The 26,301-nt window shown below is 43.6% G+C and overlaps 1 protein-coding gene across 1 annotated transcript; it reads right to left on the bottom strand.

Annotated features, from left to right (window-relative positions):
• Positions 1–4,847: 4,847 nt before the first annotated feature.
• LOC136544016 (ubiquitin-ribosomal protein eL40y fusion protein-like) lies at positions 4,848–25,331 on the bottom strand. Its single transcript, XM_066536306.1, has 4 exons — positions 25,229–25,331; positions 14,098–14,299; positions 5,673–5,739; positions 4,848–4,886 (listed from the first exon to the last, which is right to left on the bottom strand). Exons 1-4 carry the CDS (start codon positions 25,329–25,331, stop codon positions 4,848–4,850), a joined length of 411 nt encoding a protein of 136 aa, XP_066392403.1.
• Positions 25,332–26,301: the final 970 nt, after the last annotated feature.

Raw genomic sequence — 26,301 nt, 5'->3', positions numbered from 1 at the left:
CGGGCCCTCGGCCGTGGACGACAGCTCTCTAGCCCCGTTCCTCAACGGTGCGCATGGCCGCCTTGCCCGCTCTATGCCGTAGCTAGAGGACGAGGCATTGGCAACCGACCTGCAAAAGGAGAAGGTCAGAACTCAGAAGGATGAAAGGGTTAGGGTTACGGTTAGCTCTTACCTGCGCAACCAGAGCCTGACGCAGGAGAAAACGAGGGCCACACAGAGGCAATGAGAACGGATTAGCAAGGACGGTGAGCGATCGTAGAAGGAGTGATGGGGACGTAAACTCACATGGTCACCGAGAGGACAGAGGAGAGATAGGGAAAAGGGAGGGGATCAGTGGACTTAGGGAGAGGTGGGGGAGCGGCGGTGAGGTCACCGGAGTTGGGGACGATGGCGATGGTCGATGGTCGAAGTTGGATCGATAAGGAGCGACAAGCGAGTGACAGAGTGGAGCGAGAGAGGCGCGACGGGGAGGCGGAGGGCCTCTGGTTAGGGTTTGGGGTGAGGGAGAGGGGTGCTGTGGCGCCTAGTTATATATGGAGCGGGGGTGCGGCGGATTTCATGGGCTAGGCCAAATGCGACCTGTGGGGGAGGCAAAGAGCCATTGGTGGCACCGAGCCGCCACCGGGCCTACCGTTGAGGAGCGGACCATGCCGTGTTGGCCCAAGTGCCTGGGGTGAGGCCCAAGCACGGCCTACTCCTCTGGCCCGTGCCAGCTTGGGCCCGTTGGCCACCGGGCCGCCCCGTGCTTGGGCCTAGCAAAAAATACGAGCCTCGTGCCGGGCTGACGGGCTCGGGCTACAAGCCCATATATAGAGCCAGGTCCGTTCTCCATCTTTTTAATTATCAAGAAATTCTTAATAGAGGATATCTATATTTAGAGATCTAATTATTAGGGTGTATTTGGTTGGATGGATATTCATGGATGGGAGATAGCCATCCATGGATAAGTGGTGTTTGGATTGATGGATTGGCTAAACATGAATATCCACTACAGTAGATGTTGAATATAGTGGTCACCAAAGATTTATTTTCTATCCATGGATATCCATGGATGGGAGATTTAAGTAGATGGATGAACTTAACCATGTTTTCTAATCTTTATCATTAGCAAATAAATTAAGTATTATTATTGTCTTATATTAATATTAATTAGTAATTATGGTGACATGATTAGTTTTGGTAAGTGTTAATTTGTTGATTAGCGCACATTTTGCGTGCCAATTAGGGTAGCAGTAGTGTTATTTAACATATTTTATTTTAAATTAGTGATTATCATGGTAAAATTAGCGTTAGTGCATATTTATTTATGTATAATTAGTTATTATTAGTTTTAAATAATGGATATAATTAGTCAATTATTTTTATTCCATCCACTCTCATCCATCGAACAAACTAAAAAATGATTCGCCCCATCCATCCATTCAAACAGACATTATGGATATCTATAACCTGAAAATCCATGGATGGCCATATCCCAAACCAAACACGCTCTTAAAGAAGCTATCGGAAGATATTATTTTCATCAAAATCTTTATTTCATATTAATCAGGAAAGATACAAAGAGACCGTTGGACATGTTCTAACATTGCAAATGAGCTAACATGTCATCAACTCCTGATGTATCTAGTCACTTTTAAATTGCTTGTGTAATACTCACTATGTCCCAAATTATAAGTCATTTTAACTTTTTTGAAGAGTCAAAACATTTCAAGTTTGACCAAATTTATATAATAAAATGATGTCATTTATGATATCAAATAAGTATCATTAGATTCTTAATTAATTATATTTTCATAGTATACCTATTTGATGTCATAAATTTTTGTATTTATCTCTATAAGTTTGGTTAAATTTGAAATGCTTTGACTCTCCAAAAAAGTAGGAACAGACTTATAATTTAGGACGGAGTGAGTATATAAGATCAGTTTGCAGTATGGGCATTTAGATTAGTCAGGAGATTATGGAACCTACATATACACACACAAAACTCCAAATTTCACGTTTGAAAAAAAAACCAAACTTTCAAGTCAGAACTCATAACATCATTGAACACCATTTTACACATCAAAGTTACAACCATGGGCATTAAGTACTGGACCACATATCTGTCTCATTTAGGCGTGCATGTAACAAGATATGTGCAGCTGGGTTGATCTGGCATGCTAACACTAATAGGAAATGAACAGCTAGCCACCTTGAGCAAGCTGCTAATTAAGGAATGGTAGCAAGAAACAGCATAGCACGGTAAACCGGCTGCAGCAAGATAATAGGAACCACTAAACTAATCACTGACTCTTAAGTTGGCATTACATAGGTAGAACTGGGAAACAATCCCAGAGAGGCAAAAGGCAGCATGCTTACTCAATTGGCAGATAAGTGCTTCCCCGGATGAAACTTATCAGGTGCAAATAGACAATCTTAACTTGGTACAACTAGTGGAGGAACTTAAAGCAATCCCAAAGGAAGAAGGCAGCATTCTTAGTGATACCAGTTGTCAGTGGCTCTTAGTTTCCTATTGTAATTAAGTGGCAGAAGATCTGTCTTCAGCTTTAAGCTTCTATTCCGTGAAACTAAAACCTGTACAAATTGAAAAGCATAGTAAGTGCCAAGGGGTATCATCTGATAAATTATTGATGTAAAAAAAGGCAAGTAAAGATGAGATACATGAAAGGACTAGCATATGAAATTTTCACTTGACTAAACTGTAGCGAACTGGAATATTCCAAAGTTGGAGTCATTAACAACTAAAATTTCACTTGAGGACATTGGAAGTCTTTAAAATGCAACTATATATGAATTTCACCTAAATAAGTATCTTGGTATACTATTGTGTTTTTGACATGCAACTATGAATTTCACCGAACTAAATATCACGGTATGTTATTGTTTTTAACATGAAACTTTTAGTGTCACCTTATAAATAAAACATGTTTGCACATAATCGTAAAAAAGTGACCAATCTAAATATTATTTATATATTATATATATTTATAGATGCAGGCAGTGTTTCATTAGTTTTGAAGTAACATCTTCACTACAAACACTACTAGCATGAGAATCAAGATATTCATTAGAGGCAGATAGCCCTTAATGCAGAATCGTAGACGATAAGGTGGATAGCAAAGCTGAGAAATTAAAGTAGCCAAAATGGAAATGGATTTTGGTATTATCACATCATTGTCTCTTTGCATCCGACGACCAAGATCCTAAGGGTTCCCCATAGGGCCGACTACCCGGCAAGGAGATGGCCAACCCATGGTCTACCTAGAAGGCGCAAAATAAGGTGGCGTGCTCTCCAAGGCAAGAAGAACCGACCTAGTTGGATTATAGGAAAGTCAATCTCTGTAATAGGATTAGAACTCGATCTTTTGTTGTGACCGACTAGGACTAGACATATGTGCGCCTGCCCTTTGGACTATATATACAAAGAGAGACATGGGCACCCTCTTGTAACATCATCATACACAGTAATCCAACGCAAAGCAACACACCACACTGGACGTAGGGTATTATGCTATTTAGCGGCCTAAACTAGTCTCCACCGCCAACTCGGCCTAGTCCCCACCGCCATGTTAGGAAGGAAAGACCATACACTGCCCAAGCGTCCAGCTACTCGGGAATCCTTCTGATCCTCCTCGCGTAGTCGGCATGATGGGGGCACTACCATACCGGGGTCACTACCATACCAAGCTGGAGTTACCCTCTCTGCCATAGGCTATGCTAGCGTCCGGACGTCCAGATGAACCCACGTGTCTAGATGCCCACGCATACTGTTGCGCCTGATGCGCCCCGCACCTCCTCTTGCTTTATTTTTTTGGAAAAACGCGCCTCCTCCTCTTCCTGCTGCTGCTACGCCCCACACCTCCTCCTCCTGTAGCTGTGCCCCACGCATCTTCCTGCTCACCCAGCTGCATGCGAGAGAGAGGGTACACAACGTGCATACCCCAATGCGAGAGAGAGCACAGCACGCGTGCCCCAATGCGAGAGACCCCAGTTTCATGCGCGGGAGAGAGAGAGATCACAGCGCGCGTGCCCCAATGCGAGCACAAAAGGGAGGGAGCACAACGCGCATACACATGTGTTGAGCCGGCTGCATGCTCCACCGTGGGGGACCACACCCGGTGGTGCGGGGGTGCCTAGTGCCGCGAGTCAGAGCGCATGGGGAGCAGCACCTGTTGCTACATACTAAAACAAGGCGAAACAATTAAAACATTGGTGCAAGGTGCGGGAGGGCGCACGCCGGGGTGGGTGAGGGCACCGCCGCCAGCTAGTGAGGCAACCATGGCCGTGCGTCGGGGTGGTGCAAGGTGCGAGCGCGGAAGGGATAAGGATGGGGAGGCAGAAGCGAGGGATATGATTTTTTTTGTGTGCGGGAGTGAGCAGATTGAAGCATACGGACGGATGTCTTAATTGTATCATTATCGCTCCGCCAGCAGAGGCAACGACTACCGAGCTCTGCTCTGGCACTACGACCACTGAGCTCTGCAGCAACAGCACTGTCAGCTGCGGACATAGCCGGGAGGTCCTCTACATCCCAGAACTGGAGGATATCTCCAGCGACAAAGGCAGCATAGCCGGAGAGTCAGAAGCTGATAAGGCTAAACGGCGTAAGAAGAATCACCAACGTCAACGATGCTTTCGTGCCCAACATTGTCGTGAGGCGCATGTTTATAGAGATGAGTGCGCATACACGTATGAATATACGCGTCTGCATTGTCAGATTCTCGCTTTATCTGACAACGGAGCCTAAGAGTTGGAATAAATTATTATTCTTGACAAAGAAAAACGACACTTATATGACAACTGGTTCGACTAATGCTTAATCATGAGTCTCGATCACGTCTCCTTCATTCCCGCTTGGCATCCAGTTTCTTCTTTGCCCTCAGCTGAAGTGAAAGGTTGAAATATTAAACGTTAGATCAAACAATGGATTAATAGTCGATTACAAGATGAATCTGGTTAAGTATGAGCTGCTAGTAATTCAAACCAAATAACTACATATTGGCAATAACATTTAACTTTTCTACACAAAGCCAAAAACCTGAATACTCGCTCCGTCAAAAAAAAAAAAATGCAACTATAGGATGTGTGCTAGTCAAAATAGTTTTTAACTTTAACAAGTTTATAGTGAATAATATTAATATCTATGTGTCCTAATTAAGTTTATTACTACGAAAATATATTTCATAACTAACTAATCCAATGATACTTTTTTTGCATTATAAATGTTAGTACATTTTTATATAAATTTGATCAAAATTTAAATTGTTGAACTTCTCGAAAAGCAGTTGCGTTCTTTTGTGGACGGAGAGAGTAATAATTAACTAATTCGGTTACTAAAAACAAAACTTTGGAGAATTAACAACATTTAATTTAATGACAGGTTGTCAGCGGATCAGTAAATAATTAATAGTGAACAAAGAGAGCGTGTTGTTATATTACATATTCCGGTAACTCAAAATTAATTTAATTATTATGCACAGCAGCGGAGCATGTTGGTTATCTGTTAATGCCTTAATGGTTACTAATAATCAAGTTATAAAAACATATTAACGACATATATTCTTAGTTCCTTATTACGTAGGTTAACTTGATTATAGGCCCGGAACGAGGAAAATTAAATTAAACGGACGAATTGAAGAAAAGATCGATCGAGTTTGCATTGTCGTCACCTCGCTTATGTGGCCGCACTTCTTGCGGCAGTTCTCGGCCCTGACGGAGTTGCGAGCATAGCACTCGCTACCGGAGGCGGCTTCTTTGCCGAAGGCACTCGGCAAAGGTCGATATATACTTAGCAAAGCTTTTGTCGAGTGTTACATTCGGCAAAGGACGTTCGGTAAACAATTTATCGGTAAAGATCTCTTTACCGAGTGCACTTTATCGGGCACTCGACAAAGGCTTTGCCGAGTGCCAATCCGACACTCGGCAAAGAAAAGTGTCCGTGACAGCGAGCGCCACCGTGACGGCGGCTTTGCCGAGTCTCACACTCAAGCACTCGGCAAAGGTACCCGTTTTGCCTAGCGCTGTTGACTTAGACACTCGGCAAAGTGGCGACCTTTGCCTGTGATGTTTGCCGAGTGCAATGGCCATTGCACTCGGCAAAGTATGTTCCCAGGTAGTTCCCAGATGGTCACTTTGCCGAGTGTCATGGCCATTGCACTCGGCAAAGTGACTGAAAACAGCTTTTTTTATTTGTTTTTTACATCTCATCCAAACAAACAGAAGATATATATAACAAACATCACATATATATCATCAACATCACATATATATCACCAATACCACATATATATCACAAACTTCACATGTCTTACAATATATCACAAATAAGTTCAAAAGCAATCCAAGTGCTCCATCATCGTCAACCACAATTGCAAATAGAAGTATCATTAACAACCACAAGTATCATCACTGATTTGGTGAAGTATTCGCTGAAGCGTGAGGATCGTTCGATGCTGCCGATTGATTCTGCACAAAGGAGAAAAGATTGCATGTGTGAGACAAGATAAATATATATCATACATGAATAAAACTTTCATACTCCACTAGGTTTGACCGTAAGCATGAACATACAAACTAAAACATTTATACTCACATGAGTAGAATAGTGAGGAGGTGGAGGTGGAGGTGGAGCTGGAGCGAATAGCGAAGGTGGCGGAGCTATACCCATTGCGGTGCCAAGACTTTGCATGTACTGAAGAATCTCTGCCATCCTCTGCTGCTCGGCCTCCCGCTCGGCCTCCACCCTCTCCATCTTCGCCTGCATCTACTCCCGTATCCTCCTCTCTTGTTCTAGCTGGGCCTACAATATATTCACCCCAATGTTACAATAATGCAAAGGAAATGTATGAAAAAACCAATGAACGACGAATAAACCAACTCGAGTGCCTCCACCCGGTGGTGTGAAGTGTCCTGCCGAGGTCGTATGGCCGGGCTCCTGCTCGTGCTGCTTGCTCGAATCTAGGAGAGACTAGGAGTAGTGGCCGAGTCGATTGCGCTGTCGCCGATCCAGTACCGCCCATACTTCTTGCCTCCTCCCACCCTCATGACGACTTCTCCATCAAGGTCCTCGGTGCTCAGATCGTACTCTGACCCATGGACCTCCCTTGCCATCTATGTGTACTCACTGAGGCGGTTGTGGACGGTCGCATTGCTGTACGCCTCGGGCCCGTCCTCCGGGTTGTAGTCGACGTCGGACGTCGCCTTGCCCTTATGGGCCATAGCAAATGCCTTGAAGATGGAGCAAGGCTGGCCACCATGTGACGCCGACTACGAGATAAAATGCAAGATGATTAGAAATCATGCAGAATTGAGCGTTAGAATAAATAAATGAATTTGCGTACCCATGTTTCCGCGTATCCGCTAAGGCTACGGCTGCCTTGATGGTGTGCTACACCTGGCATCATCAAACGCTGCTCCTGGCACAAGTTGTGCGTCTCCTCCCACTTGCGTGAGCACCACCTGTCCACCATCTGTTCCCAGCACTGGGGATGCGCAGCGCACCAATAAGGAATCATCTACAGGCCATCAAGTACATGACATATCAGAAGATGAAATTAAGCCAACTTAATCTCAAAAGGAATCAGTGTTAATGTTCTGTATTTACCTGCAGGTACTGGTCTCGGGTCAGCGTCATGGATCTTGCGTCCCTTTTGGTGACCTTCGTTCCAAGGATGGTCCCATGGTAAGTTACGACGGCCTGGATACGCGCCTCGTAATGCATGTCCACGATGAGTTTTTTGCAGCATTTGGTAGCCACCGCATCCGCGCTGGCCTCATGTTCGTCCTGACATCTAAAGAAATCCTGTATACGAACACAATGTATCCATTCATTATTTCAAGAATGTATTGAACAATGTAGTGCGAGGAAGACTTACCCACAGCTCTTGCTTCACCCGCTTTGCCTTATTGTTGAATACCCTGTGGGCCCAATCTACAGCATCGGGGGCGGCGGCGTAGTGGTCAAAAGAGTAGGCCGGTCCCGTCCCTCCGGCATACTCAACCAGGCCAGGGAAGTGCTCCTTGCATAGAAGACCGAGGATGCCATTGACTTGGCGTGTGTGACCACCTCCACTCGCCACAATCGTCCAGTTTCTGCCTAAGTGATTAAGAAAAATTATTAATTTCTATTTTGATTTTCAACATATCATATAAAGTAGTGATAACATCTAAAGTTTCTTACTTTTCCCCCTCGGGTCGAATCAGCGGGCGTCTCTCACGAGGTATCGGTTGCTGAGGTAGGCTCGCAGGACCTCATAAGTAGACGCTCGACGAACTAGAGGAAGCGGAACCCCCCATTATCGCCTCGTCCTCATTGTCCTCCTGCGCGTCCTCCTATGCGTCCTTGTTGTCCTCCTGCGCCTCCTTGGCGTTCTCCTAAGGCACCTGCTCCTCCTCCTCCTCCTCATGCGATGGGGCAACAGGCGATGACTCCCTCCTACGGCTGCTCCTCCTCCTACTCTCCCCCGGTGCAGCGGTCCTTGTCCTTCGGTACAAGGATGTTAGCTTCCTCATCCCACCGCCCACCATCTTTGTTCAATCATCTGCAATTAAAAAGAGTAAACCAATAAGCATAGATAAACAAGAATTACTTAGAAATAGATGCAAAATAAACAAAATGTAATTACAAAATAACATAGTATTACATGTATTAGAAATAATCTTCATGATCAGGATTAGCTGGATCATAAGTCTCATCATCACTATCAATCATGTCGAAATAATCAATACTATCCGAATGAGCAATGTTGTCATTGTCATTGTCTAAATGTAATCGCTCAAGCATTTGTAAGTCCTTCACATTTTGCACCTCATCTCTAGCATCCTCTTCAATAACCGTTTCATTGTCTACTTCCATTCCGATCGTTTCGGTTAAGTCTATCTCAAACCTCCCTTCTAGTCCCTCTTCTTGAAAGAACTCTCCGTCATATGTGTTTGGGTCTAAATTGTAATCTTCATCGTTTGGGACATGCACTTTACCGTGTGCCGATACCATGTGCACAATATCCCAACCCTTAAGATGCCTTATGGTTTGACATGCATATGGGAGATAATAAACTTGCGTGGCCTATTAGGCCACAATGTAGACATCGTCTCCTGGTAAGACGGAATCATGTCGAATTTCGACTAGCCCAAGATTAGAATATATCCGTCTCGTTACTTCAGGATCAAACCAATGACATTTGAATATGACGGGATTAAAAGGTTTGGAACCATGAAACTTGAGTTTGTATATTTCTTCAATTCTTCCATAATACTCGACCTCATCAACGCCGCGCGTAAAAACTCCAGAACTTGTGGAACTTGCGAAAGCGAAATCCATTCACGTCATAACCAGAAAATGACCTGACCCTATAGGCAAAGCCATCGGCAACCTGTCTCAACTCGGCATGCATAGACGCATCCCCCTGGCCCTGCAAGCTCAAGCAGGATACATCATTATATTATTCGCACGTACAATTAACTTGGAATGTCAAACTAAGTACGAGCTAAATTGGACGGTACCTTCCATTTGAACTAAGAAATGAAATCAGGCATTCCATTTCCCACACCCTGTCTAAGAAGGGTATCTACCTGCTGCGGGGTAGGATCCCTTGATTGACGCCAGAATTCATGAAGAAATTCCCTATACCAACGAGAAACAAGGGGGTTGGATGTAGAATAGTGATGACGTATTTAACAAGTTTGTTGAGAACTTACTGCATGTACGGCGCCACTTCATCAAGGTTGGTCAACATGTATAGCATGATATGGCACCACTCTTCATGATTCAAGGTCTCGGGGGTCGATGCACTTGCGCTTCTGAGTTGCCCTCGGAAAAGTCTGAGGTTCAATTCATTTTCACCAGCATTGTAACGAGGGGGTGGATTATGTACGGTAGGGAGGTTGTCACCATAGTATGTTGTTTTGAAGTTCGCTACCTCCTCCAGAATGTATGCCTCTGCAATAGAAGCCTCGATTTTGCATTTATTTCTACATTTCTTTCGAAGACCCTTTAGACATCTCTCGATTGGATAGCACCAACGACCCTGCACGCCCCCCGCATTCGTGCCTCATACGGGAGGTGCAAAATCAAATGCTGCATCGGATTGAAGAAGCCAGGTGGAAAGATCTCCAACTTATAGAGAAACACAGGTGCCATTCTTTCGAAGTCAGCAATCATGGTCCAAGATAACTCCTTGGCACAAAGCTGGCGAAAGAAATAGCTCAACTCTGCCAGCACTAGCCAGACATGCTTAGGGACATAGCCTCGAACCATCGCCGGAAGAAGCCACTCAATCCATATATGGTAGTCATGACTCTTCATCCATAAGACTCGCATAGTAGATAAGTTCACTCTCCTCCTCAGATTAGCTGCATACCCATCAGGGAACATTAACGTCTGCATCCATTCTAGTACTTCCCTTGGGGCTTGCTCAAGACAAAATCGGCCTTAGGCCTTCTCCATGTCTGGCCGCAACTAGGAGGCTTCATATGTTGGTTTGGTCTATTGCATAACGTTGCCAAATCCACTCTAGCCTTAACGCTGTCCTTTGACTTGTCAGGAATGTCCATGATTGTTGCCCAAAGTGCCTCGGCGACATTCTTTTCAGTGTGCAATATATCAATGTTGTGTGGATGGAGAAGGTCATCAAAATAGGGGAGCCGAGTCAAGCCCAACTTATGAGTCCACATATGTTGCTCTCCATATCCCACAAAACCACCTTCTGGATTGACCACAAGACCATCTATCTGTTCACGAACCGCGGCACTAGTCATTATCGGTGGTGCAGGATCTATCACTACGACACCTTTCGTAAAGTTCTTGATGTCTCGTCTGAATGCATGGTCAAGAGGGAGGAATTGCTGATGTTTGTCGAACGATAAATACTTACCACCCTTCTGCAACCAAATAAACCTCAGACCTTCCATGCATATTGGACATGGAAACTTCCCGTGAACACACCAGGCGCAGAATATCCCATACGCCAGGAAGTCATGCAGGGAGTAGTGGTACCAAACATGCATTTTGAAATTTTTCTTTATAGCTCGATCGTATGTCCATACCCCTTCCTCCCAAGCACGGACCAATTCATTAATCACAGGCTCCATGAACACACCCATATTATTCCTCGGGTGTCCATGAATTATCAACGACAAGAATATATTCTGTCGTTGAAAGCATACGCCGGGAGGGAGATTGAGGGGGTAACGAACACGGGCCAACATGTGTATGTGGCAGCCATCATTCCATAAGGATTGAACCCATCTGTTGCCAGTGCAACACATACATTATGAGCCTCTTTAGATTTCTCATGATGAATGCCATCAAAGTGGGTCCATGCTTCACCATCGGATGCATGTACCATCCTGTTAGGATTGTATCGTTTGCCATTTTTGTGCCATGTCATCTGTTTCACGGATTCCTCGGTCATGTATAGCCGTTGGATCCTCGGTATGAATGGAAGGTGCCGTAGGGTTGTCACAGGAATGCCAAGCTGCCTCTTCTGGCCATTACTAGAATCTACCTTCAGGTACCTAGAGGATTTACACTTTGGACAGTACTTTGCTACCATGTATTCTTTCCTAAATAGGACGCACCCCTTCGGGAAAGCATGTATCTGCTCATACAACATCTTAAGTGCACGAAGGAGTTTCTGTGACTCATGCATGCTGTTTGGCATAAGGTGACCCTCCAGAAGCAGGTTGCCAATAACTGTCAACATACCATCGAAGGTATCTCAACTCAGGCTATACTGGGACTTTAACGCCATTATGCATCCAATGGCATCCAGTTGAGAAACCTTTGTCTGGCCGTGAAGGGGTTTCTGTGCCACAACAAACATGTCGTAGAATGCCTTTGTGGTTGCCTCTGGCTCCTCCTCCGTACGTCCTTCAGCGAACTGTGCCTCGTGATAGTCATTTAACATATCTGTTACCCCGACATCAGCATCATAATCCTCGACGCATGGTCTCACCACCTCCTCTCTCATACGATCGGCTTCACCATGGTACACCCATCGGGTATAGTCTGTCGTAAATCCATTCTTCCAAAGATGTTTCCCCATGACCTTCTTCGTTTGTCTTTTCCTGTTTGCACATTTGCTGCAGGGACAACAAATTTTACTCACTCCTTTAGCAGCCACACCAAATGCCCATTCCAAGAAAGCATCGGTCTTGTCGATCCATTCATTGGTGACCTGACCCTGACTTGCACGGCCCGTGTACATCCACTCACGGTCCTCCATCCTCTAACATATATAGCGACGAGTAATACAAACATTAATTACATCTACACAACGTTCCTACTATCTAATAGGTGAGGATAGGTCCTAATTCCATGCGAGGATGCGTATGTGGGGTTAGTTTCCATGCTCTACTCCTATCTGAGATAGAATTTCAGTAGCACCTCCTCGCTATTCTCCAAATACACGTCCTGCCAGGGAGAGTGTGTATCCGAAGAACAACAGGGAGATGATGCTGAAACTCTGTCTCGGGTCGAAGCAGACCATGGAAACTAACCCCACCTATGCATCCGCGGGCTATCCAAAAAACGTGGACAATTCGAAATAGATACGGTTTTTGATATGGAAATATCTGCATATTTCCAACCGTATCTCTTTCGAACGGGAGACGCCTAACTAGGTTATGTGATCTATGACCATGATACGGAAAGAGGGGTTATACCTATGGTGGCGGTGGAGTCAGGCTAGCGGGGCTGTGGCAGGTCGATGCATTGGCGAGGTGACGTGGTGCAGGCAGACCCGCAGCGCGGAGGAAGGCGATCAGGGTCACCGAGGTACTCTGGCTCCGCTCCGACGGGCTCTTCTCTACAAAAATGAAACATAAAACTATCAATACAAAATTTTGGCAACACCTCCCCTGCACGATGAGGTTTCCAAAACCTACAAAAAACTAACGGCACGATGGCCAACATGCACATATATATGAACGGCACGATGGCTGACATGCACAAGATTATATCCAATCACATATATATAACAATGTCACAACCACTCCTACGACTACCACCACTGCTACTCTACGACTACTACTACCGCAACTACTAGTAATACTACGACGACGACAACGGTAGGGCATACCTTGTGGGCGTCATAGGGCGACAGTGGTGAAGGGGCCAGGGCGCCGATGGACAAGGCGACGGCTGGGGAAGCACCGAGGACGGCGCTGGCATGGGCGGGGGCGGCGGCGGGGCTGGCGCCTCCTTCTTCTTCCTCCTTCCTCCTCCTCCTCCTTCTCTTCCTCCTTCTTCCTCCTCTCCTCCTCTCCTACTCCTCCTCTCTTTCTCCTCCTCCTCCGGCGGTGCGGCGCGGGGGCCGACTTCAGTTTACAAGCATCGTACGTGACAACTTGTGTGAAACCTGCTCAATTTTTTATCACAGCCTCCACATATGATATCTTGACATCTTGATAAGTTTTATGATTTTCGAACTTCGTTCGCTTTTTATAGAATTTAAAAACAACTTGACCGCAAGTTTGAGGTCATGTTTCCTGAACAAGATGTTAGAAATTGGTGGTCTATTCCTGGATACGGCCTCACATTATACTAAATAACATGAATATCATTTTTCCATTCATTTTTTTCACTATTCGAATGACTAGCAGTTATAATTTGAATTATACAAGAAAATTTAATTAAATAAAATAAATTAAAGAAATATAGAAAAAGTCCAAGAAATGTGCCACATTGGAACATAGAGTACCAGGTATTGTCTGAGGACTACAGAAAAAGTTTGGAGGTCAAAAGTGAAAAAAATATGGTTTGCTGAGTGTCAAAAAATAACACTCGGCAAAGGAGCCTCTTTGCCGAGTGTCAGGAGAAGACACTCAGCAAAGGATTAACGGCGGCTGCCGGCCGCTAACGGCGGCGGCCCTTTGCCGAGTGTTATTGTTTGACACTCGGCAAACCTGGTCTTTGCGAGTGTTATTCTTTGCCGAGTGCTCGGCACTCGGCAAACCACTTTTTTGCCGAGTGCCATTTGTTTGCCGAGTGCTTTCTATCTGACACTCGGCAAACGGCCTCTTTACCGAGTGCCCGATAAAAAACACTCGGCAAAGTCTGGGACACTCGACAAAGAAGCCATCTCCGGTAGTGACTTGCGGCAGATCATCTTGTGCTGGCGGTACTTGAGAGCGAGCTGGAGGAGGTTGATGTTGATCTTGGGGTTGGTGCCACCCTTGCCGCCGTCGCCGCGGAGGCGGAGCACCAGGTGCAGCGTGGACTCCTTTTGGATGTTGTAGTTGGCCAGGGTTAGCTGCTTTCCGACGAAGATGAGGTGCTGCTGGTCCGGCGGGATGCCTGAATCAAATTGGATTTGCGTTGCATGCAGTTTAATCATCTGATCAGACAAATTAAACCCTGGCTAGAAAAAGGCCGGGCGAGATCTATCGAGTAGTGCTAGCTAGTGCATGCAAGCTAGGCCACGGGGCCACATAAGCATGATGTCACTACTAGAGAACAGACTTTAAAATGATATCCCAATTTGGCATTAGTCTCGGCATTTTTTGCCCTCGGGACTAAAGGACCCTTTAGTCCCGGTTGGTAATACCAATCGGGACTAAAGGTCTCTACCCAATGGTCGTCCGCGGGGCAGGGATCTTTAGTCCCAGTTGGTAATACCAACCGGGACTAAAGCTTTTAGTCCCGGTTTGGGTGATGCCCCGGGAATAAAGATTAATCTTTAGTCCCGGTTTGGCCCCCTAACTGAGACTAATTATCCTGGCCTATAATCCAGCTTGTTTCTTCCTCCCCGAGCCCGAGCCATTCCATTCAAACTCACTGCCTCTGTTCTTCAGCTTGCTGTTGTTCTTGCTCTCTCCCCCTCCATTGGTGTTGCTCTTCGATTTTGGAGGTAACAAACTTAATCCTCTTATGTTTTATCAGTAGCTTATCTCATTTTGCGATGTAGATGCATGTATAACTTTATATGTTGGACTTTATTATGATTTTATATGTCATTTTTAGCTCAAAATCACATGATGATTTGCATATATGTTTGGATAAACAAAAGTTAAATTAGTTCATCAAAATCACGCCTCGCTGGAGCACGCGCCATCCTCGTCCCCGGTGGCTTACGTGATCTTAGAATTAATTTTCCCATGAAATGAAAAACTTAGAAAATTGTTAGAAAATTGTAGAAAATCCGTACTAGTTGAACTTGCGGACCGTGTTCAGCTCGGCAAGCATGTTCTCTGCCGAGCGGTAACGGACGTCAAGGAGGAGCTTTGATTCTACGAGGGAGAGCGGCAACGGTCGTGGAAGACCGTGTTCCCTTTCTCGTAGAATCGGAGCTCTTCCTTAGCCAAGTACGGTGCCGTCCGGTGGAGAAATGCTCGCCGAGATGATCACGTAAGCAAGGTCAACTAGTACGGATGGTTATTTAGTGAAACATGTTTTTGAGCTATAATTTAATGGATATTTGATAACTTCAGACCTACAAATGTTATCTACAAATGTTACTATCCTCGGCAACCTAAACGCCCGCGAGCTCGCCGATATCGAGCAGGTCACTTAGAATTATTTTTTCCATAAAATGAAATACTTAGAAATCATGCCTTTTATTTTTTAGAATTAAATTTTCCATGAAATAAAAAACTTAGAAAATAGTTAGAAAATTGTAGAAAATCCGTACTAGTTGAACTTGCGGACCGTGTTCAGGTCGGCGAGCATGTTCTCTGCCGAGTAGTAACGGACGTCAAGGAGGAGCTTTGATTCTACGAGGGAGAGCGGCAACGGTCGTGGAAGACCATGTTCCCTTTCTCGTAGAATCGGAGCTCTTCCTTGGCCAAGTACGGTGCCGTCCGGTGGAGAAATGCTCGCCGAGTTGATCACGTAAGCAAGGTCAACTAGTACGGATGGTTATTTATTGAAACATGTTTTTGAGCTATAATTTGATGGATATTTGATAACTTCAGACCTACAAATGTCATCTACAAATGTTACTATCCTCGGCAACCTAAACGTCCGCGAGCTCACCGATATCGAGCAGGTCACTTAGAATTATTTTTTCCATGAAATGAACTACTTAGAAATCATGCCTTTTTTTTAGAATTAAATTTTCCATGAAATGAAAAACTTAGTAAATAGTTAGAAAATTATAGAAAATACGTACTAGTTGAACTTGCAAACCGTGTTTAGCTCGGCCAACATGTTCTCTGCCGAGCGGTAACGGACGTCAAGGAGGAACTTTGATTCTACGAGGGAGAGCGGCAACGGTCGTGGAAGACCGTGTTCCCTTTCTCGTAGAATCGAAGCTCTTCCTTGGCCAAGTACGGTGCCGTCCGGTGGAGAAATGCTGGCCGAGATGATCACGTAAGCAAGGTCAACTAGTACGGATGGTTATTTATTGAAACATGTGAAATCCGTACTAGTTTTGTTTAAATATATCATTTTAGAAAATATGAAATTTACACTAGTTTGCAAAAATAAGTATAGAAAGTAGATGACAACTGGTACCGGATCCTCGGCCTCTCGTTCGGTTGCGAAACGACTGAGGCCAGAACTCCCTCTCATTATCTGCGGCAAGTGTAAGCAGAAGATTGTGATGGAGTACCGAGTCAAGAGACAGGGACCCAACAAGGGTCGTGTTTTCTACAAGTGCCCGGATCGCGATGTGAGTTTCTTACGTATTTTATAATTATGGCTAATTGACCTACTTTTCTTGAATATTTTTGACTAAATATTTTTTGGCTTTAATTTCAGTGGGAGGGCAATGGATGCGATGGTTGGTACTGGGAGGAAGATTATGCTACATACGTGCAGAATTTGGGTGCGCTTGAGGTAGCGGCTGCTGATGATGAGGCAGTGAGCCAGCAGGAGAAGCTTATTGATATTCAATAGAAGAATGATTTGTCTGTTTTAGTTGCGTACGATCACGAAATAATTATGTTACTGAAGTGCATTGTAGTTTTAGTTTGTTTAGTGATAGTTGGGATTGCTTACGTTGTAGCCAGGCTTAGTTAATTAATCAACCGTATGTGTCATCTATGTTGTGTAATAAAATACTTAATTATGTTCAAGGTTTTCATAATTTGTCGTGTAATGCAGATTATGTCACGCTATTGGATGTATAATGCCGATCGCCGCTCCCAAGACTTTATTGAGGGCGTGCACTATTTCTTAGGTGTGGCCGAGGCAAATAAGCGGGATGGTTTCATGTGCTGTCCATGTGCCATATGTAAGAATTTAAAGGAATATTCAAGCTCAATGAGTCTTCATTCACATTTGCTTAAGTCAGGTTTCATGTCAAACTATATATGTTGGACTAAGCATGGAGAAAGCGGGGTCATGATGGAAGAAGGTGAAGGAGAAGATTTAGACATTGATGACATTATTGCTCAGTATGCTGCCTTTGATGATACTACAATGGGGAGAGATGAAGAAGAGGTAGTGGCAGAAGATGATCTCGGTGATGCTCTTAGCGATGCCATTCGTGATGCACAACAAGAATGCGAAAGTGAAAAAGAGAAAGTTAAGTTCGAGCGCACGCTTGAGGATCATAGGAAGTTGCTATACCCGACGGCCGAAGAGGGGCAAAAAAAACTAGGTACAACACTGGAATTGCTACAGTGGAAGGCAAAGAATGGTATATCCGACAAGGCATTTAGGAATTTATTGAACCTCATAAAGAAGATGCTTCCGAAGCCAAATGAATTGCCCACCACTACGTACGAAGCAAAAAAGGTTGTCTGCCCTTTAGAATTAAAAATCCAGAAGATACATGCATGTCCTAATGACTGCATCCTCTACCATGGCAATGAATACGAGAATTTGGATGAATGCCCGGTATGTAAAGCAGCGCAGTATAAGATCAGGCGCGATGATCCTGGTGACGTCGAGGGTGAACAACGTCCTAGAAAGAAAATCCCTACCAAGGTTATGTGGTATGCTCCTATAATACCATGCTTAAAATGTTTAAGGATGTGAAAGTAGTATTTGGAAAGGGACAAGGCAGTGAATCTGTTCCCAAAGATGCTAAGGGACACGCACCCATGTGGAAGAAGAAGTCCATCTTTTGGGAGCTACCCTATTGGCAAGTCCTAGAGGTCCGCAACGCAATCGACGTGATGCACCTGACAAAGAATCTTTGTGTGAACCTGTTAGGATTCATGGGTGTGTACGGAAAGCCAAAGGATTCACTTGAAGCATGCCAGAACTTGCAGGGCATGAAAGAACGAGACAACCTTCATCCAGAGAAGACAGATGATGGACGTCATTACTTAAGTCCTGCTAGCTACACGCTTAGCAAAGAATAGAGGGACAACATGTTCGAATGTCTAAGCAGCATCAAGGTCCCATCAGGATTCTCCTCCAGATAAGAAATTCCTAAACTTAAAGTCCCACGACTGCCATGTGCTTATGACGCAATTGCTTCTAGTTGCTTTAAGAGGAATTCTACCTCCACATGTACGTCTAGCCACCGTGAAGCTATGTGCATTCCTCAATGCAATTTCTCAGAAGGCAATCAATCTAGTGGAACTAGCTACTCTACAGAATGATGTGGTTCAATGTCTTGTCAGCTTTGAGTTGGTGTTCCCTCCATCCTTCTTTAATATCATGACACACATCCTAGTTCATTTGGTGAAGGAGATTAGTATTCTTGGACCTGTGTTCTTACATAACATGTTCCCCTTCGAGAGGTTTATGGGAGTCTTGAAGAAATATGTGAAAGTCCATTCTAAGCATGAAGGAAGCATCGCCCAGGGCTATGGAACAGAGGAGGTCATTGAGTTCTGTGTTGACTTTATTCCTGACCTTGCCCCGATTGGTGTTCCCGAATCACGACACGAGGGGAGACTTAGTGGTAAAGGAACTTTAGGGAAGAAAACATATATCGGTATGGAAGACGATTATTTCAATAAAGCACACTACACAGTTCTTTAGAACTCGTCATTGGTGCATCCGTACATCGAGATACATAAGGAGTTCTTACGATCCAAGTTTCCAGGGAAGACTGAACCTTGGATTAGGCGTCAGCACATGGAAAGTTTTAGTGGTTGGTTGCGAAAAGAATGTCAAGGCGATGACAATATTGATGAGCAACTATATTTGTTGGCTAGGCAGCCATCGTGACATATCCTCACGTACCAATGGTACAAGATAAATGGGAATACATTTTACACAGTTGCCCAAGATAAAAGGAGCACCAATCAAAATAGTGGTGTTCGCATAGATGGCACAGATCCAAATGGGAATATACAAACATATTATGGCCGCATAGAAGAGATATGGGAACTAGACTACGCACCTAATTTTAAAGTCCCTTTGTTCTAGTGCCAATGGGTGAAGCTGACCAGAGGAGGGGTAACAGTCGACAAAGAGTATGGAATGACAACAGTAGACCTCAACAATATTGGGTACAAAGAGGAACCATTCGTCCTTGCTGCTGATGTGAGTCAGGTGTTCTATGTGAAAGACATGTCTACAAAATCAAAGAGAGGAAAAAACGAAGACATCAACTCAATGATCAATGAGCCAAAGCGCCACATAATTCTTTCTGGGAAAATAAATATAGTGGGAATTGAAGACAAGTCAGACATGTTAGAAGATTACGAAAGAAATGTCCGAATTCCACCCTTCATAGTGAAGAAAGATCCAAGAATCATGTTAAATGATGAAGACACTCCATGGTTACGACAAGATCATAACCAAGGGTCATACGTTAAGAAGAAATTCACTGGCCCGCATGATACAACGATGCATGTTTAATATATTATGTTTTAGAGACGGATATTATGTAATATGTTATGACTTCACAATTGTAGATCTTGCTGAGATGATCAAACTTGGTATTCAGAGTTTTTTCATCTGAGGTCATTTAGTCTCATTTGAGCAAGTTTGACCAAGTCAAATTTGGTCAAATAAAAAAACAACACTTTGACTCTAGTATTATGAACTCTCAATGACTTCAAATTGAAAAGTTTTGAATACCAAGTTTATTAAACTCATCAATATCTACAATTGTTGTTTTGGTCAACTTTCCATTTGAGAAAGTTTGGACAGTTCAAATTTGTGATTTTTAAATTTCAACGCCTACAAACTAGTTTTCGGGACCCTAGATTGTCTCAAATTGAAAAGTTTTGAATACCAAGTTTGTTAAGCTCATTAATATCTACAATCCTTATATAGGCCATTTTTTCATTTGAGAAAGCTTGAACAAAATGTAGTTCAAATTTCACAAGTGTGTGACATAGTTTTAAAAAGTCTATATGAGATTCAAGAAGTTGTGACTAGTGTTTGATAAAAATTTCTTAAATGGGAAAATGAGCTATGTAATAATTGTATATCTTGTTGAGATGATCAAACTTGGTATTCAGAGTTTTTTCATCTGAGATCATTTAGTGTCTCATTTGAGCAAGTTTGACCTAGTCAAATTTGGTCAAATAAAAAAATAACACTTTGACTCTAGTATTATGAACTCTAAATGACTTCAAATTGAAAAGTTTTGAATACCAAGTTTGTTAAACTCATCAATATCTACAATTGTTGTTTTGGTCAACTTTCCATTTGAGAAAGTTTGGACGGTTCAAATTTGTGATTTTTAAATTTCGACGCCTACAAACTAGTTTTCGGGACCCTAGATTGTCTCAAATTGAAAAGTTTTGAATATCAAGTTTGTTAAGCTCATCAATATCTACAATCCTTATATAGGCTATTTTTTCATTTGAGAAAGTTTGAACAAAATGTAGTTCAAATTTCACAAGCGTGTGACATAGTTTTAGAAAGTCTATATGAGATTCAAGAAGTTGTGACTAGTGTTTGATAAAAATTTCTGAAATGGGAAAATGATCTATGTAACAATTGTAGATCTTGTTGAGATGATCAAACTTGGTATTCAGAGTTTTTTCATCTGAGGTCATTTAGTGTCTCATTTGAGCAAGTTTGACCTAGTCAAATTTGGTCAAATAAAAAACAACACTTTGACTCTAGTATTATGAACTCTAAATGACTTCAAATTGAAAAGTTTTGAATACCAAGTTTGTTAAACTCATCAATATCTACAATTGTTGTTTTGGTCAACTTTCCATTTGAGAAAGTTTGGATGGTTCAAATTTGTGATTTTTAAATTTTAACGCCTACAAACTAGTTTTCGGGACCCTAGATTGTCTCAAATTGAAAAGTTTTGAATACCAAGTTTGTTAAGCTCATCAATATCTACAATCCTTATATAGGCTATTTTTTCATTTGATAAAGCTTGAACAAAATGTAGTTCAAATTTCACAAGTGTGTGACATAGTTTTAGAAAGTCTATGAGTTTCAAGAAGTTGTGACTAGTGTTTGTTAAAAATTTCTCAAATGGGAAAATGAGCTATGTAACAATTGTAGATCTTGCTGAGATGATCAAACTTGGTATTCAGAGTTTTTTCATCTGAGGTCATTTAATGTCTCATTTGAGCAAGTTTGACCAAGTCAAATTTGGTCAAATAAAAAAACAACACTTTGACTCTAGTATTATGAACTCTAAATGACTTCAAATTGAAAAGTTTTGAATACCAAGTTTGTTAAACTCATCAATATCTACAATACCATCATCGCATGGGATCATGTGGTTATAGGAGTGCTATTCCCAAGTGGCAGAACCTAGAAGCAGAGATTACTGCCAAGGGAATCATACCTGAAACAATAGAGAAGAACTGGCCTCAACGCGTGAAGAATTGGTTCTACGCTCATGGGGGAAGCCTAGACCCAGACATTGGCAAGCTAATTTTTGGCCAAAAAATTGAGAGAGCAACACAAAGACTAGCTCGTGCTAGGGAAGAAGCTGATAGTGGTGTTTTCAAGCCCAACAGAGAGAAGGATGAATTGACATATGCCCTAGAGAATCCCAAACACGGTGGTCGAACAAGAGGCTATGGAGCGGTTCCATGGCTACACGCATTCCCAGTAGACAAGGATACCTACAGAAGCCGTCAGAGAAAGAAGGATGAGGAGGCAGAACGAATCCGTGCATTGGAGCAATTTGTTGATGAGTCACGACAAGCATTGCTTGAATCACGTGAACGAGAAAAATCTCTTGAGGCAAAAATGCAGGAGGAGATCAAGAGGCAAGTGCAGCTAGCAATGAGTCAAATGCAATCGCAATCAACACCGGGAGTCACCATTAGCCCCGTTGGTCAGATGAAAAGCAGTTGTGCTTCTACGGAGCTGCCAGTTATTCAAGACGACGCTGGGTTGTGCTTCCCTGTTGATGACATTACCGAGCCTCTAACAACATGTGAGCTGCACATTCCAGATGGTAATAATGCATCAATCATGGTGGTTGTCGGGGTTGTATCTCCAATAGACCGAACGAAGACACCAAGAATCCATGGGTCAGTTATTCAACCTGGATATGCTAGCGTCTCGGTCGATAGAGTGCTCAAAGGTTACAGCAATGTTCCTCTTGACATTGAAGGCGGTGATGGGGAGAAGACACTAGGAGAAGCAGAGAAGACATTTATTCAATGGCGCAAACGCTTCATCATCATTCCTGGGACGCCACCGCTTCCCCTACCTCACCCTAGGTACGAATGAAAGTGAATGAAATATTATTTTCCATTAATTTTCTATTGGCTTCAAAAATAATTGACACACGACTTGTTTTTGTAGCAGGGTCTCCCCCCAGCCTAGCCTAATCATTCATTCCCCATCTCATCACAGCGTCGCGGGGGGCGAGACGACTTCATCCCCATGGCGATCGACAACTCCTACACCGGCCCCATCGCCTCCACAACGATCTCCAACTCCTACACCGGCCCCACCGCCTCCACAACGATCTCCAACGCCTCCACGCCAGTCTCCACCAACACCGGCCTCATCGCCTCCATGCCGGTCTCCAACACTGCCCCCACCCCCTCCACAGCGACGCACTACAAAGACGTCTAAGGTCCCGGCGGCAAAGAAGACCCCGAGAAAAAGAGTTATTTCTCAAGAAATACTTTCTGAAAAGACTGATGAGCAAATAGCAGCTGAAGAAGACAAAAAAGTGAAAGATTTTTTTATAGATATCAAAAACAAGAGTCAAGCGAAGCTTAAGGAGAAGCCGTACTTTTACATACCACGAGATGTGATGAGGCAGAAGGTCGATGCTCACGAGAAAAAGATGATTGAACTTTGTAAGCCTTCGCCACTATCAGACTATGACCGCTCCCTCGTGAAGTCACATGATGCAGATAAGAAAAGGAAAAGAGCATCAGGGAAGGATGTCCCACAGCTCAGACAACAGAAGCAACCAATGCAAAATCTTGTTGTTGCTAATGAATATGGTTCCAACATAGAAGTCTATCGACCAGACAACTCTGGAGAAGTGTCGGTTCAAGCCCTTAATGCTTTTTTTGAAGATACTGGTTTAACCTTGGATCAATTGACGGGTAAAGCTCCAATCCAGAACCTGGAAGTTGATACCTGGAAGACTTATAAATATGGCAAAAGTCTGTACAACCCTACGGCTCTGAATGAATTGGGTACGCAAATGTACTTGCTCAACAAATGGTACATGCAGGCGTGTGGCAGGGGTGAGCAGTGGATATTTGTCAGATTTAGAGACCATCATTACTTCCGTGGCGATGACATCTTACATATTAGTTTCGAAGAATTGCATCAACTATACCACATGGACGCTCTGGACAAATCAATCATTAGCTCCTTTTGTTTGTAAGTGATTCTTACTTTTATTTAATAAACTCACTTCCATGCGTACGTGTATATAATTATCCTCACATGTAACTTATATTTATATACAGATTCCAGATGTCAGAGCTCCAAAGAATACAAGACACCAGTGTTGGCTTCATTGATCCTTATATCGTATTCAAAACCGGTATTATTGTCAAGGAGCGGTGGGTATCTGAAGCACAGGAGAATATCATGATGTTCTTCGTGAAGCAGCACGACAAGACAACAATACTTTTTCCGTATAACTTTGAGTAAGTGTTAATAATAATGTAGTCTACACATTTTATATAATATGAATACAACTTATATGCATGTACGTGTGTGTATAAACCAATGCAGGTTTCACTGGATACTCATTGTCATTGAGTTAAACTCAAGTCGGTTAGTAATCTTTGACTCATTGAGAAAAGAGCGGGCACTATACCAAGATATGATAGACATTATCTAGGGGTAATTTCAATCTCTCGCGCACAACTATTATTGAATAGACTTTGCCATAATTTATTAACGATCGTACATTATTGGTCGCACAGGGTTTGGAAAGAGTTTATTCGGCAACATCGCAAGGATTGCAAGGCACCACTTAATGTAGTTGAAATACCAGTAAGTTGTACTATATACACTTCCCCACGTGTTTAATTACTATATCGTACTTCAATTTACGTGTGAGATGATGAGAATAATCTTCTTCTCGTACAGTGGTGTTTGCGGCAGGAACCAGGTAATAACTTGTGTGGATACTACGTTTGTGAATTTATCACTGCGCACATAAGAAGAACTCCTAAAGATGTCCTCAGAGTACGTATATATCAATTTTTTATTTATTTTTAAATGAATATATATATATGTATTAATACTTTTTCTTTTATTTCAAATGCAAGACTGAATGGTTGAAACGAAGGGTCATGCAAAAAGACCATCTGAAAGCAGTTCAAGAGTCAATAGCAGGATATCTTCTAGAAAAAGTGCTAAATCCCAACGGCGAGTTCTACTTTGATCCTAAGGAATAAATGATGTAAATTAAATGTTTATTGATATCGTTATTTTTGAGAACAAGATTATGAAAGTGTTGTATATATACATATATATATCTATAATATATATAGTTTCATACTTTATTCGAATATAATAATGCTCGAGATGAGAATTAGATGTAATTATACGCATGCGTGTATTTATATTAGCAGCATAGAATACGTACATAAAAACATATTATATATTAAACAAATACGTGTAACTGAACTGAAAACAAATTAAACAAAAAAAAGAAAAAGAAAAAGAACCTTTAGTCCCGGTTGGGGTTACCAACCGGGACTAAAGGGTGAACCTTTAGTCCCGGTTGATGTTACCAACCGGGACTAAAGGGTGCGCCAGGTTTGCTCGGCTGGAGGGCCTTTAGTTCCGGTTGGTAACACCAACCGGGACTAAAGGTCCCTCTTTAGTCCTGGCTCGATGACCCGGGACTGAAGGTTCCACCTTTAGTCCCGGAATCGTTGTCCTGGCGCGGTAACCGGGACTAAAGGCTGTTACCGTCCGGGACAACAAATCTATTCTGTAGTAGTATGTGCATCGTACCTTCCTTGTCCTGGATCTTGGCCATGACATTGGCGACGGTGTCGCTGCTCTCCACCTCCAGCGTCACCGTCTTCCCCGTCAGTGTCTTCACGAAGATGGGCATCTTACTCTTTGTCGATCGATGTACGCGCGTGGTGATGATGATTAGGGTTTTGGCAAAACGGGACGCATGCGGCGGTCACAGGAAGGGGTGTGGTTGTATTTGTATATACGGGGCGCGGGTCGGGCATGCAGAGAGCCCCCAGGAATTCAATTGCTAATTTGTGCAAGATAGTTTCCGGAACTTCCGGGGGTTGACAGGGGGCACGTCGACTGGTCCTGGAACCCGCCGCATGCCGCTCGGTCTGAGTCTGACCCACGCAACTACGAGGCCACGTCTTGTCCAGGACAACGAGTCCACGATCGCTTGCTGCTGCTCTCTCTCTCTCTCGTGAACGGATCTGATTTTCCCTTTGTATTACGACTCCAACTCTGAAAGTCCTTTCTTTTACCATGTCACCTCTGAGGCCATGTTCGGTTCTCAAGTCTAGAGAGAAATTGTTTTATTTTTTAAATTTATAAAAACGATAATGATATATGACAGTCGTCCGGACGGGAACGGACGCACCCAAAGCCGTGCCGAACTGACCCGCTCCTATCGCACGCCGTCTCCCATACGCTGTCTCCCACACTCATCCTTATCCTCTCCTCGCTCAGTCCCGCAGCCGTTCCTCTCCATTCTACTGCCGCCCCGCCCGCTGGGATAGACGCCGCTCCCAGTTCACTGCCGCCCGCTCACCCGCCGGCGCTCCTTCCCTCCCTCCACCCCCCTCCCATGACTCCATTGGTACCCCGCGCCCCCAGCGACACAGCTCCCGCTCCTCCCACCAGAGACGAGGACGACGACGGCGGCTGCGACGAGGTAGGTTAGTTCTTCTCTGGACCTGAGCCCTCCTCCTCCTCCTCCCCTGGATCTGAGGGACGCGGCGGTTGCTAGGGTTCTGACAAGCTCTGTTGTAGTAGCCTTATTTTGCTGTTGCAACAAGTAATATCTCTTTGTTGCATTCGTCTCTTTTTTATTTCTGATGTTGCAT

Source organism: Miscanthus floridulus, chromosome 3 (assembly GCF_019320115.1).
Source record: "Miscanthus floridulus cultivar M001 chromosome 3, ASM1932011v1, whole genome shotgun sequence".
Taxonomy (NCBI): domain Eukaryota; kingdom Viridiplantae; phylum Streptophyta; class Magnoliopsida; order Poales; family Poaceae; genus Miscanthus; species Miscanthus floridulus.
This window is presented reverse-complemented; position numbering and strand designations above follow the sequence as displayed.

Bases quoted from the DNA above. Each gene is read 5' to 3' on its own strand.
- LOC136544016 (XM_066536306.1), bottom strand. From the start codon at position 25,331: ATGCCCATCTTCGTGAAGACACTGACGGGGAAGACGGTGACGCTGGAG. The intron at 14,300-25,228 runs GTACGATGCACA...AATTTGATTCAG, and splicing joins CAAGATCCAGGACAAGGAAG to GCATCCCGCCGGACCAGCAG. The intron at 4,887-5,672 runs GTGACGACAATG...CTTTCACTTCAG, and splicing joins AGTGCGGCCACATAAGCGAG to CTGAGGGCAAAGAAGAAACT.